This window comes from Excalfactoria chinensis, chromosome 1 (assembly GCF_039878825.1).
Source record: "Excalfactoria chinensis isolate bCotChi1 chromosome 1, bCotChi1.hap2, whole genome shotgun sequence".
In the NCBI taxonomy this organism is placed as follows: Eukaryota; Metazoa; Chordata; class Aves; order Galliformes; family Phasianidae; genus Excalfactoria; species Excalfactoria chinensis.
Window position 1 is genome coordinate 167,860,862 of NC_092825.1, and position 19,442 is coordinate 167,880,303.

The following is a 19,442-nucleotide window of genomic DNA, read 5'->3' on the forward strand; positions in this document are numbered from 1 at the left end:
CTTCCACAACTATTTCCTAATACCTACGCTTTGAAATTCAGAAGAAAACCAGCAGCTGCTGGTAGGCACAGTCCTGATTCTCAGCCACTGCCTTCTGTGCACTGCAGTGTTAATGCATTGGAGAATGAGGTACCACAATTCGGAGAGATGCAGGTGACAAATCTGTTCAAAATTCAGACCTGTGAGCACACCCATCAATCTGCTTACAGGAAGACAACCTTGAATGACAACATAAATGAGCAGGGCGCAGTGCTGCTGTAGTTCAGTTTTACACAGAAAATGGGATGTTCCACAAAACCGAGACAGATTAGACAGATTGGTAAGACAGTGTGCTTCATTACTAACATTTGGCATCTCTTAGTGTGAAAGTTTTAAACTTTCAAGAACCAGAACTTAAAAGTGGTCATTGTAAGTTTTAATATAAAGTCACAGTTCTTAAAAGGGTACAACTGAGTGCTCACCATCAGAATGGTGCAAATACATTATTTATCCCCAATAGTTTCTTAAGCAATATAGGCACATGGTGTCATGTAAACTGCTTGTGGCAACCAGAACAGCAAAGGCACAATCTGTTTTTTTTCCTTTACTTTTCAAGATGATGTTTAATTTACAAAGAAAAATACTCTGTACTTCAGGCAGAAGTATTACATGTGTATATTACAGCACAGAACCATTACAGAACTGCTCTCATCTGCTAAAATGCTCACTTAAAGAAATAAAAAGATAGCAGCTCTTTGCACAGAGGAACTGAGTTTCTGAGCGAGGGCAGGCAGTACATGTTGTCATCAGTCAGGCTGAGAACATCTGAACTCCTCTGTACCTTTCAGCCTAGGAGAGCACTGCCCACACAGTTAAGGTAGTTTAGTTAACGTGTTTTCTGGTCTGCTAGTTCCAGCCATTTGTATTTGTTTTCCCATATGGCACCTGACTAACAACTCCGAAGTTAAGATGCTTGTATAACTATCAGTTGCTTCTCTAACACAAGATTAGTTTTAAAGCACTGACGTAACTAAGGAATCCGACTGCGGTGCTCTACACATCAAGCCTATCTAGACGCCTTTGTTCACACCTGCAGACTTAACTGTTGAGAGGGCAGCCCGCGGGGCACTCCTGCTTTCCCACCAGGAGACAACTGCAGTAAGTTTCAAACCAGAATGTGGCCCCCAGCAGTTCATGGTTAAGCGATGCAATGACTTTCAGGTGTGATTCCTGCCCGCAGCACTGAGAATACAATAGTCCTGTATTTCACACTGAAACATGGTGAGTTGAGTAAGTAGAAAATCATAGTTTACAAATGGAAAAGATCCTTCTATTAAAAAAAAAAAATCATTTCACTTTGTTACCTTAAATAGCTCTTATGTGCACCATTCCACATGGTGGAAAAGCTGAAATACGCAGTCTGGACTCAACAAGTTAGAGAGCATTGTATGTATTGGCACAAATACTTACACCTTTGTCTGTACAAACCAAAAGGGCTGTCCCAACCAGCACAGCATATTCAGCTGCTCTCCAACACGTATTTTCTGTATGACTGCCAACAAACAACATGCAGGTGGGAACTTGGGACTAAGAGTGTGGGTGCCAAAACGTTCCAAACTGCTTTGTCAGTCTCTAGACAGAGGAATCACAAATATATCCGAAAGGTGTCAGGCCACTCAACAGGCTCACAACTGTGAGGTCACTGCAGCTGCACTCTGTATGCTCCTATTAGCAGCTTCACCTGTAAAAGCAAACACAGGTTTGACATGAAAATAGGAGCATCCAACAGACAACACGGCTTAACTGAAAGCACACAGATAACATGAGTTATAGCACAGCAGACCACAGAATCACAGAATGGCCTGGGTTGAAAAGGACCACAGTGACCATCTGGTTTCAACCCCTCTGCCATGTGCAGGGTCGCCAACCACCAGACCAGGCTGCCCAGAGCCACATCCAGCCTGGCCTTGAATGCCTCCAGGGATGGGGCATCAGATCAGCGTAACCAAAGTGAAAGCATTCTGTACCTTGGCTGTAGGAGCTTCTGCTAGCCGAATAAAAAGCTTGTTAAGGCCTGCAGTTGGGCTGAAGGAATAAATAAAGTGACTGTCCTAAAAGGAAAAGAATCGACAAAGTTAATGGCAGGATATGGTCCAAAGTGCTACGTGAGTCAAAGAATATGACAAACTATGGTTGTCTTGGGGCAGATATATATATGTATTTTGAAAGTTGTATACATTGCAGAGAACTTTTAGTGCAATCTGCAATCACAGAGAAAACAAGAGGACGTAAGTGTGTGCACAGTGATACATGTGAGAGAAAAAAACCCAATAAATTTACATGACTTGTAAATGAGGAAGGTCATTAAAATATACTGAAGAATTTGCATTAAAAGGTGGAGAAGCAAGGCAAGCTGGAGAAAGGATAGTCCTTCAGATGCTGAATTCTCACCTCTCTGCCCCACGCCTCAGCTCTGGCATCACTCAGTCACAGGACAGCAGGGCCCTCTGCCTCCCCCTGGCCCACAGCTGCAGCCCTGCCTTTTACTTAACTCATAACTCTCCATGGAACCTGCTGCCCGCAGGCTTTGCGCTCCTCCCATATACCAAAAAAGCTTGATTTCAAAATTAAAAGAGACAAACCATCTGCACCAAGAAACACCACCGTAATACTCAAAATCCAATGAAGAACCCAGTGTTCTGCAGACAGTTTAACAGTCAATTAGTCATATGAAAAAAGATTTACCAAAAATACAGGGAGCTGGAATTTGTCATTTAAAACCACAGCTTGTACACTGCATGGTCCACAGAGCCGAGCAACGACTTCTTTACCAAAGAAATTTGCATGGAAAATAAAGAGAAGAATTCCAGATCCTAGAAGGGAAGGCAGTTCAGTTACACAAAGCTGGAATGGGACTCATGATTTAGAACAATTGCAAACACCGAACATTTGAATGCGAACAGCGAGGTACCTTTATCATCTGTGTAAATATTAAACTCCAAAGGAGCATCAAAGCAATACGGAAATCCAATCTCCCAAGCCAGTGAGCCTGAGCAGAGAACACAACTGAGCTGCTCACAAGGGTAAAGGGGCTTGGCAGCAAAATAAACCTTATGCAGGGGTCGGGAATAAAAGCAAAACAGATACAGTAATCCCTGGGGACAATTCACTTTGCAGCTTTCGATTTATCTACAGCTGGGGAATTCCATGTAGTCTGGCTTGTCTTTTCTCTTGGTAAGGAGTGCTGAGCTCAGTCAAATGTGGGTGTTTGCCAACTGCTCTGAAATTCAATAAGCAGCAGTATTCAGTACTTACAAGTACCCCGTTTTAGTATATAAATTTATATAATGCTTTCTAACTCAGTAAAGTGTATCATAGAAAGTGAGAAGATGTTTACAGCTCTGAATAAAAGCTGGACAAACACCTACTGAACCCCAGCTGAAGGAGCACCATTAATACCACATACTGTATTACGTCACGTCACGCATTTCATACAGCAGATAATTGAGACAAAGGCCAGTTTCTTAATGCACTATTTTGATTTGGGTTTTTGGGTTGTTTTTGTTTGTTTGTTTCTGAAGTACAAAGGAGCAGAAGCCAACACACGGCAAGATCCCTACCTTCTGGCACGTTCTGTGGGGGTTTATAGTTGAAGTCTGTGGAGAAGTCCGGCCCTTCACAGAGACGGTGACAAGCAATTGGGAAGACTGGCTCCAGCAAAACAAGGCGAGCTTCAAAATAGTCCCTGATTGTATCTTCTGCTACTCTTGAGAGTCTACATGAGGAAACAAGCGAGGCCTGTACTTCACACATTACTTCAGCAGTCTTGAAGACAGCTTATGCAAAGAACGATTCCAGATTTCCTTCCCGCATTCCCAGCTGTCAGGACTTCATCGCCTACATTCATACACAGATGAGCCCCAGGTCCCAACATTTTGTTAATAAAGCATTTTATCAGAGACCTGTATGTGAAATTCCATCTGCTGGGCCTCGGCGTTTTACTTTAGTGGACAAGCAGACTACAGCAGACACCAAACATCTCAGTGGCCACATACTTCTTTATGCAGAAAGGTGCTGCTGAAACACCAGTAGGCACCACAGGCTGAACAGAAACAGGGGATTGCTTCCCCCAAGTAAAATGACTGCAAGTACAGGGTAAAACGAATCACTCCTTTTATTGGTCATATTATCAGTGTAATGCAATTCCCAAATTAAGCTTCACTGAAACCACAGGATCGTTAAGGTTGGAAAAGACCACTAAGATGATTTAGTCCCACTGTCAGCCCATCACCACCATGCCAACTAACCGCATCCCTAAAAACAGCAACGGTTCCATCCTTTAGACAGTTTGGGAGATGGGGGCTCTTTGGGAAGGGTAGGGGGGCTGCCTGTGTAAGCACAGAGCCTGGCCTTCAGAAGAGACATGGAGTTCAACCAGCACCTTCATGTGCCAGCTGTGAAGTACTGCACTTCAGAAAGCTTCTTTGACACAATGAGTTTTTGATGGCTATGCAAGATAAAGCTCTGACCCTCAGCCTTGCAGCCTCCTGAGCCATTACTGCAAGCAGGGCTCCCCTCCACACTGCATGACACCATCATCCACAGAACCTGACCTTGTTTTCCACTGGAAGGAAACTACCAGAATGCCTCATCAGCACAAGCCCAGGAACCCACCTCACTCAGCTTCCAGTCCAAACTAAGGGAAATTACAGTTGTCTTTTCTGGTACCAGCCAACTGGTTTGGAAGCACCCAGAATCAGACACCACAGCCAAAGTACACCTCTGCAGATTTACTTAACCCCTTCTTACCTCCCATACATCTGCGCCCATAACATTCTGCAACAAGATCCACAACTCAGCTTTCCTGTGCTAAAAAATATCTCCCTGTTTCTAATCTATGGATCATTTCAATGGATGGCCTCTGGAACATGCCTTATGTTTCACTCTGCCCCTCCCTTCCCCTCCCCCCCCCCTTTTTTTCCATTCCTCAAAACAATTTTGAGCTTTTAATCTGTCCCAAGGGGACATGCTCACCTCATTCTGTCTGCTCACTGAAGCTCCTCTATCTCTGATGATCTCTACACTTTCCTTCCAACTTTTTTCCTTCATCTGTTTTTTCCAAAGGATAGCCAAAATGGGACGTGCTATTTAAGATGTTCAGGCAACAGGGATTTAGATTTTACTTTCAGCTTCACTACCACTACACTGGCTTCCTTTCTGATTGAAAAGAAGCACTGATTATTTACAATGAGTATAGAAGCTTTCTCAACTGGCAGGAGCCGTTTTGCTCATTACTTTGGTGATACCCCACAGACATCACTTTGCACTTATCAGTATTTAGTTTTGCCTGACATTTCACTGGTAAAGTTACACGTTTAAGATCTTACAAAACATGTTTGATGGCAGATTTTAAATAGCAGACGGACTGGAGAAGGCATCAAACAGTGAATGAAAGACTAAGTTCACTGAACAGCACGTGCCAAGCTTTATCTGCGTATTTTCTGTTGCCTTCAAAAACCTCACTGAACATGCCACAGTTTCCTTCTTAGAACCATGCTGGGGAAGCACTGGCATACTCCACACCTTCTACCCCAAACCTCTGCTCCTCCCCAACTTAACCCAAGATGATTACACACCTGGTTAATTCACACTTCCCCAGACCGAACTTCCAAGTACAGTTTACTCACGTTTCCAGATGACTCTTGAGCTGTTCGTACACCAGGATGTTGTTACACTGCTTAGCAAAATGCAGTGCACTGTTCTGATGCTTTGACAAAATGTTACAGTCCGCTCCGCTTTCAATCATAAGTCGCACGATGTCCGAATTTCCTCTTTTACAAGCCTGTGCCAAGCAACAAGAAAGGAGAATGGACAACACAAATCCCATTAAAGCAGAGCACGACACTGAAGAAGGCAGAACTGCAGAAACAAATTGCAATCCAAAGTTACGACTCAGAAAACAAGTGTAAGCAATCACCATGTGGATGCTAACAAATCACAATATACCTGATCCCACAGAAGCAACATCGGGGTTCCCAAACTGTCTTCACTTAAAAGCAACAAAGAAAACAAAGTTCTTTGAGAAGAGCTGCTCTGCAAGAGTACCTATAAACTGGTCCGAATAAATGCATTTCTGTGGAAGCATTCAGAAGGACTGCAGGAACACTTCAAGTGTCTGTTTCTTGGGATGCCAGTATAAATGTTACTTCACACGTGCAGAAAAGGAATGGAACTTGCCTCAAGCTGTCACTTTGCTACGTTAGACAGTCACTGTATTAACTGCATGCATGCCCAATCTGTCAGCACTACCCACAGCAAGAATGCCCAGGTGTTTAGGTGAAGACTTGAAAAAGACACTGGAAAACGTGAAGAAAGTTTTACTTTGGAGAATGCAAGCATGCTCTTGACAGCTTTCCAAATACCACAGTACAGAATATCCTTATGAAGCCTTTCATCAACTGACATCTGTTTGAGACCTGAGCTCTCATATTTTTCATACTTTCTCAATCCATAATCTTCCATCAACAAACAAAACCAAAACCAACGTTCACACTTAACAGATACAACAGAAAGAAAAAAAAAGAGAAACTGTTGGGACTTTTCTCTCCCTCTTTTTTAGGGACAAGAACCAACTCCTACAGTTAAGTAAGAGCGTCCTGATAAATGCACTTGTATGTTTATGGAGTCATTGGCCAAACTTGGTCCAGTAACCGACTGGAAATGAAGATGCTACTCTTCGTATCTGCACAGCAGAACAAACACGTGGAGTAAGTCTCCATAGGCTGCCAATTAGAGGGTATGCACAGCTGTGCATCAAACGTTACGAAAATACCCCTGAGATACTATGAAGGTCAAGCTGAGGTTCATGGAGGTAGTCAAATAATGGAGAGATTTTGCACGTCAGTGACAGAAGAAACCACAAGCGCGTCACTATTTTCTTTACAGAAGACACGAATTCCCTAAGCCTCAGGCAGGTTAACAGAGAAAATAGCACCATGCTGTCTGGAACAGAAAAGTTCTTGTGATCTCTCAAAAAGAGAGAAAACAAATTGCCAAAAAAGAGAGTAAACAAATTGCCTTAAACAGCCTTCACAAAAATACAGCAAGTTCACCAGGCACACAACCTTCAACAGAATTGTTGAACCAAAAGCCTGTTAAGAGAAGCACAGACTGCTTAGAATTTTCCCATTACAACAAAATAAAAACCAACCAAGCAACCAGCAATGACAAAACACCATTTTCCTGTGAAGACAGAGGCCACTCACAGCATATTCAAGTGGTCTTTGTCTCCACAGTTTTATTTCCCTGTTGACAGACATTCTTTCCCCTTCAGGACCATCTCCACATTTCTTTGACCCAAGCAGCAGAAGAAACCAAACCACACTTAACTCTGCATTGCACCATGGAGATACAACAGTAAGTTAGTAAGAAAACAAACTACTAAAACATTGCCTCACGTAACTGAGAACAGAACTTGTATTTAAATGTAGTCTACATCCCAGCTAAATCAACTCGGAAAATACACTTATACCTTCTATACGCCATTCATAATCAACAATAATTGGCAAACTAAATCAAGTCAGGACAAATACTGAGTTTACCTTCATTAACGCGGTTTCACCGCTGCTCTGCTGCATGTTCACATATGCCCCAGCTTCCAGAAGAATGGCCACTGTTGTTAGAAAATTCTTCAAAAGAAAAAAACAACCATCAAAACCACAAGACAAGTAGGTGTAACATAGTTCATTTTCATTTTAAAATACAAGCAAGATGCATGTCAGAACTGATGCTGTTCTCTTTCATTGCTCATAAAGATCAGTTCAGACTGAGGCAAATGCCACAAGCATTTACAACTCTTACTTTTTACAAAACCTTGTATAAACAAACACCCCAGGGGAAAAAAAAAAATGACTCAAAACCAAACAGTATGTCTGCATTAATCACCAAACAGGAATCAAGTTCCCTTTAGGCCTCATACCTCTTCTATGAAAGTATGTAAACCAACCTGAAAAAAAGATTGCCACCAAACATCCTCTAACATAGCAGTCAAATCAAGCTGGCCTTAGATTGAGCAGAGCTTCTCACTACCTCTGTAGCCCCACACTCAAGTAGCAAAATCTGCTTAATCACAGATCTGGTCTCCAAGTTGCACAAGTCTGGATCCCGCCTATCCAAAGAAAACTACAAGCAATTCTGCTGCAAGAACCTCAGCCCTGTGAAAGGGAAAATAGGCTTTGCATCAGCTTTCCTTCCAAGCTGCCTTGTGATATTCCCTACGTAAACAGGTTTTATTATCACCTACGGAGTTCATTTAGCCTACAGTAACCACAGCCACCAATATTATGCAGTGAAGGTCATCCTGCTGTATCCTGCTAATTATTTAGGGATCACCCAAGGGAGATGAAAAAAAAGATACCACATCTAAACAGAAGAGTCAAGAACTACAAATATGACAGTGACTGAGCCGACCTTTTCAGCTGCGTGTATCAAGGCAGTTGTTCCATTTTTCTGCCTGCCATTAACTTTGGCTCCCTTCCTGATTAGGACCCGGAGGAGGTCGTCATGCCCACCAGCAGCAGCAAGCATTACTAGAGTCATTCCACTGGAATCCTGCAACAACATCAATCATCACCATAAAAATCAAATCTCTGAATTTCACAGATCACAGCTGCAAGACAAAGAATGCCAATACAACAACAGGTTTCACAAGATTCTTCTCTTTTCACACATACCTGACCGCCGGACACTGACAAACTATCACCACACACTCCACTCACTCACAAACATCACTCTGAGCTCCAGAACACAAAGGGAATGGGCCAGAAAAAGAGGCAGCAACACATGAGACAGCAGGGAAAAGAGCGAGACAGTGGAAAAAGAAATGGGCAAAGCTGGAGAAAAACCCCCAGGGCTTAAGCCAGCTGCTACCACAGTGCTGCTTCTGGATCTTACTGGAGTAAAAATATATAGAGGTTCCTGTGAGAAGCCACTCTCACTTTTACATTTTCCACCAAACACTACAGTTCGAAAAGGACATGCTTGCCTTAACAGTTCATTTGGCATCTCCTGTTCTACCATGCAACAGATGATGAACAGTTCTTAAAATGTCAGATTTTAATTCTCAAAAATGGGCAAATTTGCTGCAGGTCCAGCTACTAGGATGCTTCTATTCACTTTGTTCAAGGAAACTGGGAACAAATATTAACACCTTTACTTGCTGCTCCTCTGTCACCCACTGTGCTTTTTCTACAAAAGCTGCAACTGGTCAGCAAGAGGGAACTTCTCACACAGCCCAAATCCACGCACTGCACCACTCAATAACTACTACAGAAAAATTACCTCTTGATCCAGATTATATTCCTCCCTTGAAGAAAGCGCCATCTTTACAGTCATATAATCTCCACTTTTGACAGCATCCCTCAGGAGTGCTGGAAAATCAATTTAATGCAGGTAAAGCATATTTCACTTTGAGATGCCAGATAAGAAAAGTCTGATCCTCCCAACAACTACTTACAACTGGATATTGGTTCTGCTGAGATGTGATTCTCATCTTCTCCATCAAGATGCTTTTGAAAGTCTTCGAGCGTTAGCCACTCTAACTGCATGTCCATACCCAAACTCAAGACTTGTTGCTTGCCATCTATCATATTTATAAAAGAAAACAGTAAGTAACAACTTATAAATTCCCAAATCACTCTCCGCTTGCCATTACTTCAGCAGTCATCGGCACAACACACTACTTTTCAAACAGACTTTGGAAGCCAACGGGAAATGATTCCACACAATGAAAGCTGTGTTGCAAGCAGATAAAAAAGGCTTTTACTTGAAAGAAGCCACTTGTTTGTTCCATGGCATTAGGCTGAAGCGATCAGAGATGGCAAACACTCCATAACTATAACAGCAGAAATACACCAGGAACACACTGATAGGTTGAAAAATTAGCAGTGAGTTTCAAAAGAAAATACTGGTCCAGCCTCCTGGGGTAGTGAGAACTGGAGCATTAAAAGATGCAGGCAGGAATGGAGTTAGTATCAAATGCAAGCGCTCCTCTATCTCCTAGATTTGGTTCTACAGCTCACCAGAGTTCTCCATTTGACACACATCCACTACTTCTCGACCACCTCCTGCAGCAACGTAATTCCATGTTTCTGCTTCATCTTTTATCCTCCTCTCCTTGTGTACTTTGCTGTCTTTTAATTTTAATTCTTCTATGAATTTATATTCTAGCGAGGGTTCTTCTCTTTTGCAGTTATTCTCAGAGTATTCCTTTTTTTCTTCTGAAGCTACATTAAACGTGTCAAGTGCACTTTTGATGTCCTTATAGCCTAGAACATTAAGACAGTTACCAAGAATGACTTCTTGAGCCACTAAAGGCTTTCACATAGCAAAGTTTAAATAAGTGACCAGAGTCCATTAAGTAAAGGTCTACTCTCTCTTCATAAGTTAATCATTGCTGAAGCACAGGAGCAAGCTTAACAAAAAAGCCAAAATCAGGGCCAGCTTGTTCACCTTCAGCGACCTGGTAAGCCTGGACTCTGACTGCTTTCTACTTAGCAACACCTTCTTAAGAAATGTAGTTTAGAACTATGCATCAATTACTACTTTGAAAAAACGTTTCAGTACCTGTGACAACCAAAAAGCACATGCTGTACACAGAGCAGCAATTAACCATCCGCCGGCTACTCTTCTTGAGCTCTGTCAGCATCTACTGGCCTTTAAGTGAAAGCTGTTTCTCTGCCAACAGCTTTTGAAGCACCTCTTCCTACAGCCATTCAGAATGCTGAAGGCAGAACTACCAAGTTCTCTCAGTTCATCCTTATCAGAGTGATAAGGAAACTTATACTGAATAGAATCACCCAGAATTTTCTTGAGACCAAGAGTGGTAACATTAATACCCCATCACACAACTAAGAACTGAAGCCCAACGCAGACATTTCCCATTTCAAGTCAGCTCGCTGTGATGCTCTGAGGCTTGTACAGTAACCCATTACAGTGGCTAAAGCAAGAGGCAGGACGTTTTCCTGAAGGGAACCTCTACCAGCTACTCCAGAAATACAAAGTGTGTATTTATAACGGCATCAAAATGCTTCTGCAAATAAACAGCAGTTGGGTGAACTCACTCAAAAAGATTGTTGTCACTGATGTGCTGAAGAGTTAACAATACTAAATGAAAAAGGGCAAGGTCTTGATTTGTCTATGAAAACACTATGGGCTTTATAAACTTTCATGCCTTGTGCAACCTTCTCACAAAGCCATAAAAAAGCAGGCTTTCATTTCTTAAAAGGAAAGCAGAAATTGCTTCTGTAGCACGTATCACAAACGTCATGCTGTATCTGCCCTTATATGAATGAGAGGAGAATGCCTTGAAAGGTGCTCCCCTTCTCTTTTAAGCAATTAGTGCTTACCTTTTACAACCTTCTGTTCTTTTCTGCTCTTTTCTTCTTTCTCAGACTCTTTTTTTACAGATTTTTCCTTCATTTCAGTTTTCTTTATTTCTTTCTCCTGTTATTAAGAAAAAGGATGAAATGAGCGCGGTAGGGAGAAAGTGGAAAATAACACTACTGAAATCTTATGGACAACAGACTTACAGACATTCCTAAGAAAAGAATTAAATGGCTGAGACAGGAGCTGCTCTGGAAAGGCTTCTTCACTACGAGGAAATGGTCTTCCAAATTAAGGAACTCCAGCTTGGAGCTGTGCAGCATCCCAGCCAGGTGAGGCACTCACACACAGCAAAACCAGCATACATTAAAATTAGGCCGTGTCACCATTTCCTAAAATGACACATAGCACACACCAGGAAACCACTCTATTTAACATTGAGTCTGAAACGTTAGCTGGTGAGTCAGTTGTGACTCCAAAGCAAGCAGAAACCAGAACCCTCTCTTAGAAGTGCTGTCTCTACTAAAACTGAGGTATGACGGCTGGAATCCCAAGGTACCAAATAAGGAGACTACAACTCTAAGAGGCACAGAAAAATATTCGAGTCCTTAGGTGATCACGGAATCACTAATGCTGCCATTTCTTAGAATGGTAGAAAAAAACAACAAATGAATTTGGTACATCATGAAGCCTTCCTTCTCTCCCCTCAAAACTCTGCCTTTTGGCAACAGGCACCATGAACCAGCAGCACAGACAGACATCACCCTAGGCAGGCGCCCACAGTAGAAGCAAACAACTGACAAGATTACCAGATACTGCTACGCATAAAGCCTGGTAACAAACTTGAGTTCTGTTCCAGATTTACTAATGTTGATGAGATGCACAGCATGCCCTACACGTTTATTTTTAGAAGGTAAAACAAAAGGGAGATAGGGTTCATCACACCAAATGTCTCCAAACAGGGAATACTGTGCCACAGACTGACATGACAGTGTTCTGTAATTGGAGAAGAGCCAGGCAGCTGAAACAAGGCTGCGCTTTACTTTCAAAAGAATGATCCACTTGGGCCCACAGCTTCATGACACACAGCACACCCCAAAGCTCTGCACTGAGCCCACAGGTGCTCTGGGCAGTAACTGGCCAGACAGAGACAACGCCCTTTCAGCATGCAGGAGATGGACGGCAAAAAGCAGAATGCCTTCCAAGATACACCTGGTGAGAAGGTGCCTGAAGAGCAGTAAGAAAACCAACCTTCCCCCTGCTGCTGCTCCCTTCAGATTTGAGGTGATGGAGTTTGCATACTGCTGGTAATAAACAGAATTCCAAGGACGTATCTGATTATCTGGTGCTGCTCTCTTATGAATACTATAGCCTCAAACTATGAGAAAATACTTAATGAAGGGCCATACCCTTACCGTTAGTGACTACTGTAAAGAAAATGAGTTAAATAGCTGTGTGAAACCAGCTATGCCCCACAGCTAGCTATTGCTTAACCTTGTTTACAAGAGCTTTTCACCACTAAGCTCCCACAAAAAGAGTACTTTGTGTAGCTCAGCTCTGAGGTTACTCCGTGCAATACTTCTGTTCTCTGTCCAAAACAAATCAATGTGCTTACGTTGAAGTGCCTACCCCATACAGACAACAGCCTCAGAGGACTGCAACTGAACCTACAGAAAATAAGACACTTGTCACCAACCAATTACGGCCTCAGAAGCAGCGGTACATAATGCAATAAGCATCAAGGTAGGCATGTGTAGAACAGACGTTTCATTTTAAGTACACACACATAGCAAATGGGAGATTCACATTTTCATACCTAAAAGCCACTCTTCTCTCCCAAAGCACTCCCCTCTTTCTAGTGTTCAAAATCCACTTCTCCCGTCCTGCCTACGGACCCTACAAGTGCACATTCCATTTGCTTTATCCATCTCATTAACCATCACGCTCTTATTTTTCCATCTGCCATCATAAACAGCAGCCTTTTCAGCTTCCTCTGCCTCAGATGTGTTTGATCTGATCCCTCCCCTGCGCTGCTCAGCGCTCTCACACTGCTCACCTCCTCAGCTGACTCCACAGCCTTGCGTCCTCTCTCCTCAGCGCTCACCTTTAAAGCCTTCTGGGCCAACACGGGAGCAGCTGATGCTTTCTCTGACTCTGCAGCCACCACTTTCACTTTTTCTTGACTTTTCTGCTTTTTGAGCATGCTTTTCTTCTCCAAATAGACATCTTTGATTTCCACTTTTCTACCTTCCTCTTTGCAATCTTCAATTTTCTGATTCTTTTTCTTCTTTCTTTTAGCCTTAACCTCGACGCTTTCATCTTCATTACTGGCTGACCCATCAAGCAGTCTGTCGGCAATGGAATCTTTTTCAGCAATTTCTTCTTCCAAACTCTCTTTTTCACTTTTTACTTGCTGTTCCTCCTCTTTATTTTCAGAGCCTAACCCTGGATTTTCATGATCAACCTCCTGAAAAAGTGCACCATCTAGAACACTGGGCTCTGCGTCAAACTGAGCATCTCCTTGCTTCTCCTTCCGCGACTTTTTACTTTCTTTAGAATCTTCTTTAGTTTTTACTTTCACATCTTTAACTTCTCCCTTCTTTTTCTTTACTTCCTTAGTATCTTCTTTCCTTTGCTTCTTTGGATCCTTTGAATCTTCCTTTGTTTCTGAAGTCCTTTTTTTGGGCTTTGAATCCAAACCCAAACTATCTGAGGAACCTTCACATTCTGTCCTGGCTTTCTCTTTGACTTTTGTGGATTTTGACTTTTTCTTCTTCAGGTCATCCACACTTCTATCTTCTCCCTCTTTTGACTTTTTCTTTTTCTTCTTTGGTGAAATATCCTCTTTCGTTTCGCTTTGCTCATCATTGTCAGATTCTGCTTCAAACAAGTCATCGTTTAGACAAAGTTTCTAAAATATAGGGGAAAAAAAAAAGAAAATATTTACTCCCCCATTAAACCACATCACTTCAATGTAAGTCGTACCAAAATGGCAGTGGTTGTGCTTGAGAAAACTCAGCTGTTTTTTATACATTGCAAATAACATCCCTTGCAGCCAAAGCAAAGTTTGTAAGCACAATTCGAGCTTACTTTCCTACATCGCATCATATTAGTGGCTACCTGAAGGAGAACCAACACCTAAAGGAGCAAAGCAAACCAACTGGACGCCCAGCAGCTCGATTCCACAACCAAACTAAATTGCAACTCTTTTACACCAAGAACAATTGTCTTGATTTCACAGAGTTTTCCTACGCATTTCTGCCAAGCAAGGTACCAGCTTTCAAAAATGGCTCCCACGTAGCACTGTGAAAATGACTGAGCAGTTAAACGGAATCAAACAAGAGAAAATGGCCTTCCTGCAAAAAAGCTGTCTGTGTTTTTCTTATCTGATGATCTACTGCTTCTTAACCACTAAATTCATCTGCTACAAGAAGGAGGGTGAAAAGAGCAGACGCAGCCTCGGTGCTAATAAGCCTGTGAGCAGGGAAAGGAGGTTGCTTTTGTTGTCAAAAAGTAATTAAAATAACCATACATCTTTGTCTCGGTTTCTAATGAAGCCACATTAAATTTTAAATGGATTCACACTCTATGAGCAAGACTGTAGATTTGAAAAAGCTCCTTAACCAGACAACAGCAACATGTCTGAGGTCTGCTGGAAGAAAGAGACTTCAGACCAAAGATCACCCAAGTCATCACTTCCAGATCCGAAACATCTTGCATTCCCACTCCCACCATTAGAAGAGCCTCGGCGGGCAGTATGTCCTCCATCAAGGACTGCAGGAGGAGGAGCACACCTGAAGGTCCTTTTTCACAGGCTTCGGCTTGGTGTCCACAAGCTTTTTTCTGAATTCAAGCAGCACTTCTTTGCAGTCTTCCAAATGAACCTCTGGTTCCCAGGTATCGTCATCAGAGGTATAGCCCTTCCACCGCACTTTGTACAGAATGACACCCTGTAAGAAAAGAACCAGAACACTGAATATGATACAGCACAGTGTTATTCCCTCCACTCAATTCTTCTGGCTTCTCTTTGGTGAAGAGGAGGATTTCAAACCTTAAGATCTGTAATATAGTAGCACTTCTCACTAAGGTCTGCATTGAAATTCATAATGATTTACAATCAATTCCACTTTTGCAATACCGAGAGTCATTCAATGAGATCAAGTCAAGTGTAGTTCTAGACAAAACTGAGTTACAAAGATATTGGTAAAAGATTGCAATGGCAGCCCTAGATCAATTCTTTCAACAGTATCTAAGCTGCCACTGTGGTTTCATCCTCTAATTTCACCAGATAACAAGTCTGTTGGCATTAAGGGGAAAAAGGAGAAAAATGAGGAACAAAAGAAGGTGGTGATAATGAGGGAAGCTTTTTGCTAAAGTATCTCTTGATTTTCTCCTGAATAAATCCAACAGCCCAAATCTCACATTCCTCAGCCTCCTTCCCCTGCTGAGAGGCCAGGCTTTAGGCCTGGTGGGAGCAGCCAGGCAAGCAGCACTCCGTGCCTTCTGCACCAACCTTCACTGAATGGCAGAGATGCATCTGTGATCCTGTGGGGTCAATGTGGTCACCTTCCTCCTCTGACCTTGCAGCCTCATTAAAAAGAGGTCGGGCAATGACCAGCAGCAAACTTTAAATCAGTTTTCCATTAAAAATTTCATAGTAAACACAAGGCAACATAACCATCCCAGAACTGATTTTCTAAAAAGAAAATCCCCCATTGAAGGCAGTATACAGCTTCTTCCATTTCTTGCAGGCGTGAGTGACTACCTGCCATGCCGTGCGTGTCTGCAGCACAGGAGCACAGCCCCCTTTGAGAGCCACAGAAAGGGCCTGGAGCAACCACAGCCCCCAGCACCAACACACGTTAAGCAAGCAAATGTCCTGTGCAGCCATGTGCTCCAACCCAGCCTGGAGACCTCCAGCATGCACAGCACAGAGCAGCTGCCGCCGGCCTGTACACAGCACAGACTGTTTCGGGAGATGTTACTCAGTATATATACACAGAATCACGGAATTGAGTTGGAGGGGACCCCTAAAGGCCATCCAGTCCAAACGCCCTGCAACAAACAGGGATGCCTACAGCTCCATCAGGTGCTCAGAGCGTGATCCTCCTCCCCAACAGGCTGATTTTCAGATCCCTCACTGTAAGAAAAGTGCTCTTGCTTTCCAGCCAGACTAACTATTGTGGCTAAACACTTCATACCTCCACAACATAACACTCTCAAGCCACAGACATCTTTCAGCCAAGACGCAACCAAAACACTGCAGCACCATAAATACATAAAGCAAGTCTTCTTTCCTCAAAGTCAGTGCTTTTCTATCTCTCATGCACCACAGAGAGCAGGCAGACTTTCACACCTGCATGATCCTGACCAAAGCCTGGCACAAAAATACGAGCTACTTAAAATAAACAAGTAGGAAAAACAAAAATTGCCTTTAAAAAGCTGCGTTTGTTATTTCTTGCTTCTGAAATTTAAACAACTTCTGAAAGACAACGAGGCCTCGGAGCATGTTCAGAGAAGAGCAACGAAGCTGTGAGGGGCCTGGAGCACCAGGCTTATGGGGAGCAGCTGAGGGAGCTGGGATGGTTCAGCCCAGAGAACAGGCTCAGAGACCTTATCGCTCTGCAACTGCATGGAGGGAGGTGTGGTGAGATGGGGGTCTCAGCCAACCAGCCACTGTGTAACAGCGACAGCACCAGAGGGAACGGTCTGCAATTGCACCAGGGGAGGCTCGGGATTTTACATTAAGAACAACTGCACAGGAGTGAAGCGGCTCTGGCACGGGCTGGGCAGGGAGGTGCTGTGCAGTCACCAGCCCCGGAGATATGGAAGAAACACGTGGATGCAGCACTGAGGGCTGTGGTTGGTGGGCACGGTGGGAAATGGGCTGGCGGTTGGAATGGATGATCTTAGAGATATCTCCAAACTCGGTGATTCTGTGCAAGGCTTCTATGGAGACACGCAGGCAGCTCTCAGCGGAATGAGAAGGCGAGAGAGCCCAGCCTAACAGAGCCCAGCCTAACAGAGCCTAAGGGCCGCTGTAGCCGTTATTTCAGCTGGAGAAATAATGGAGGAAGCCCTCCCGTTCGGAGCGGCCCTCTCTCAGCCCGCGCGTTGCTCAGCCCGGCCGCGGCTCGGGCACGGGGCAGCGCGCAGCTTCGTGCCGCCGTCCAAGAGCAAAGTCTGCGCACACACACCGGGTCCGGCCGCTCCTCCGGCCGAGGCGGGAAGACGCGCAGTCGCCGCCTGCAGGACCCCGCGCCGCAGAACCGCCCGCCCGAGCGCGGCTACCGCCCGAGCTCGCCCCGGCAGCGCCCGCCGTTCTCGCACGCAGCGTGGGGGCAGCGGCGGTCGCCCAGGCCCACCCGGCCCGGCCGCAACCGCTGCGCGGCCGAACGCGGGGCCCGATCCCGCGCCGGGGCGGCCGCTTTCAGCGTCTCGGAGCCGCCGTCCCGCCGCGGTCGCTCTCCCGGTGCCGCCGCAGCCCCCGGAGGGCAGCGGGCGCTGACGGGCGGCGGCGCCGCGCGCTCACCCCCTCGGTCTTCACGTCGAGGATCTTCTCCACTTCGAACACGTCCTCCTCCTCCTCGCTCTCGCCGCCGGTCGCCTGAGAGCCCGCGGCGCCGCCGGCCCCGCCGCCGTCCACCACCTCGTTTTCCCCGTCCCCGGCCGCCGTCTCCGTCTCCTCCTCTTCCCCCGCCCCCTCCAGCCTGGCCGCCGCCGCCTCAACCCCGCTCCCCGCCGCCGCCATTTTGGGCCGAGTTTCAAACGGCAATGGGGAAAAGCGGCTGCGACACCCACCGCGGCCAATCGGCGCCCGGCTGCCGTGACGTCACGCGAGGGGCGGGGCACACGCGGCCTCAGCGCGAGGCGGCCGGCGGCGCCGTGGGGGTGCGGGTCCGGGGCGGCCGGTGCGTTCTGCGTGTGAGGAAAGCGGTGGGCTTTGTCTTGCTTCGTAAAGTGCTTTGGGCAGCGCCGGCGTTCGGTGGCCATCAAAACACAGCGGCACTGAGCCGAGTGTTAACATTGCTCTTACCTTAAGCAATCCCAGTCATGAAGTGCTTTAAGTAGGAGGAGAGTTGCCGTTGGTTACATTTGATCCCCGGCATCATCTTGGTGGCAGAATCCCAGTCTGTCCCAAGTTCAAGTCGATAGCAAATAGATGGAAACTGACGGACTCCAAAGCCCAGTGAACGCCGCTGTGCGTAGAAATGGAGATTTATTATAATAGAGTCTGTAATATTGTTAGAGGTACAATGAAATGATTTCTTATTTGAAAGTGATCCACAGTACAGCAAACACAGCCTACATAACATGTCATCTGTTGGAGAAAACCACATCATTGTCTCTGCCCCATCTTTGCAGAGCCTTCCATACAGGAACTATGTACATACATGACCATTACTTGCACTCATCTGCACTATTCCAATCCCACAGTGAAGTTCTATTCTTTCACTTTTGTGGGTTACCCTGTGTGCTTTTATCCAACAGCCCGTGTGACTGTATTTGTGCTCAGAGCAGCCCGAGTGATACAACCATTTTTCCCTCTGTCAGGGAGTTTCAAGGGAGGGAAGAAGACCCTGCAGGGCTTGCCTGTCTTCTTTATTCACCTCTTACATTCCCTGATAAAGCATTAAGGATATTAGCTTCTCATTTTGGCACCACAATCAGTTGGTACCTGGCGTAATCCAGACCCACTGAAGGCCTATTCCTTCAGGCTCCTTTTCAGACCTTTGCCTTTCCTCTGTAACAAAAACATTCCTGCCTGACAATTGTTTGCTTCACTCCAAATGAAAGGGAATTTCCAGACACAGCAACTCTGCATCCAAAAGGTAATTCAGAAAACAATACATCATTTTACACGAATCTTTAAATACCCAATTTATGTAAAAAGCGAGATCCTGTTAGAATACTAAACTTACTTGGCATAAAAGCCCGTAAGAAACTGTTTTTCTTCCTAAAATTCAACAGCTGGCAATTCTGCTGGCAAGAAAAGGAATCTTGAAGCTCGCTTTGTGAGTCAAGTCCGTCTCAAGTCTGTTCCCCATTGTATCCCCACGTGCAGCATACGGTAATTGTTC

At 44.7% G+C, this 19,442-nt stretch overlaps 2 protein-coding genes across 5 annotated transcripts in view; one reads left to right on the plus strand and one right to left on the minus strand.

Annotated features, from left to right (window-relative positions):
* Positions 1-3,692, plus strand: part of PSPC1 (paraspeckle component 1) — a 66,714-nt gene extending 63,022 nt beyond the window's left edge. The window contains exon 10 of the transcript XR_011902615.1: positions 3,561-3,692. The gene's annotated coding sequence lies outside the window, so the exon portion shown is untranslated. The remainder of the gene's footprint in view (positions 1-3,560) is intronic.
* MPHOSPH8 (M-phase phosphoprotein 8) lies at positions 401-18,128 on the minus strand. 4 transcript variants are annotated; one of them, XM_072326594.1, is made up of 14 exons: positions 17,894-18,128; positions 15,156-15,311; positions 13,466-14,272; positions 11,385-11,481; positions 10,059-10,304; positions 9,494-9,619; positions 9,319-9,407; positions 8,449-8,589; positions 7,581-7,667; positions 5,667-5,821; positions 3,600-3,754; positions 2,725-2,852; positions 2,007-2,090; positions 401-1,720 (listed from the first exon to the last, which is right to left on the minus strand). In XM_072326594.1, exons 1-14 carry the CDS (start codon positions 18,110-18,112, stop codon positions 1,679-1,681), a joined length of 2,532 nt encoding a protein of 843 aa, XP_072182695.1. In that variant the 5' UTR covers positions 18,113-18,128; the 3' UTR covers positions 401-1,678. The 4 variants fall into 4 exon arrangements, with proteins under 4 accessions (XP_072182695.1, XP_072182694.1, XP_072182697.1 ...); XM_072326593.1 differs by having other exon boundaries at positions 13,418-14,272; XM_072326596.1 differs by lacking the exon at positions 10,059-10,304.
* Between the last annotated feature and the right edge of the window lie 1,314 nt (positions 18,129-19,442).

Excerpts from the sequence above, each read along its gene's own strand:
- MPHOSPH8 (XM_072326593.1), bottom strand. The coding sequence starts at position 18,112 with ATGGCGGCGGCGGGGAGCGGGGTTGAGGCGGCGGCGGCCAGGCTGGAG. Across the intron at positions 7,668-8,448 it reads TGATACACGCAGCTGAAAAG|AATTTTCTAACAACAGTGGC; the intron begins GTCGGCTCAGTC and ends TTTCTTTTGAAG. Across the intron at positions 1,721-2,006 it reads CAGAAGCTCCTACAGCCAAG|GTGAAGCTGCTAATAGGAGC; the intron begins GTACAGAATGCT and ends TTGCTTTTACAG.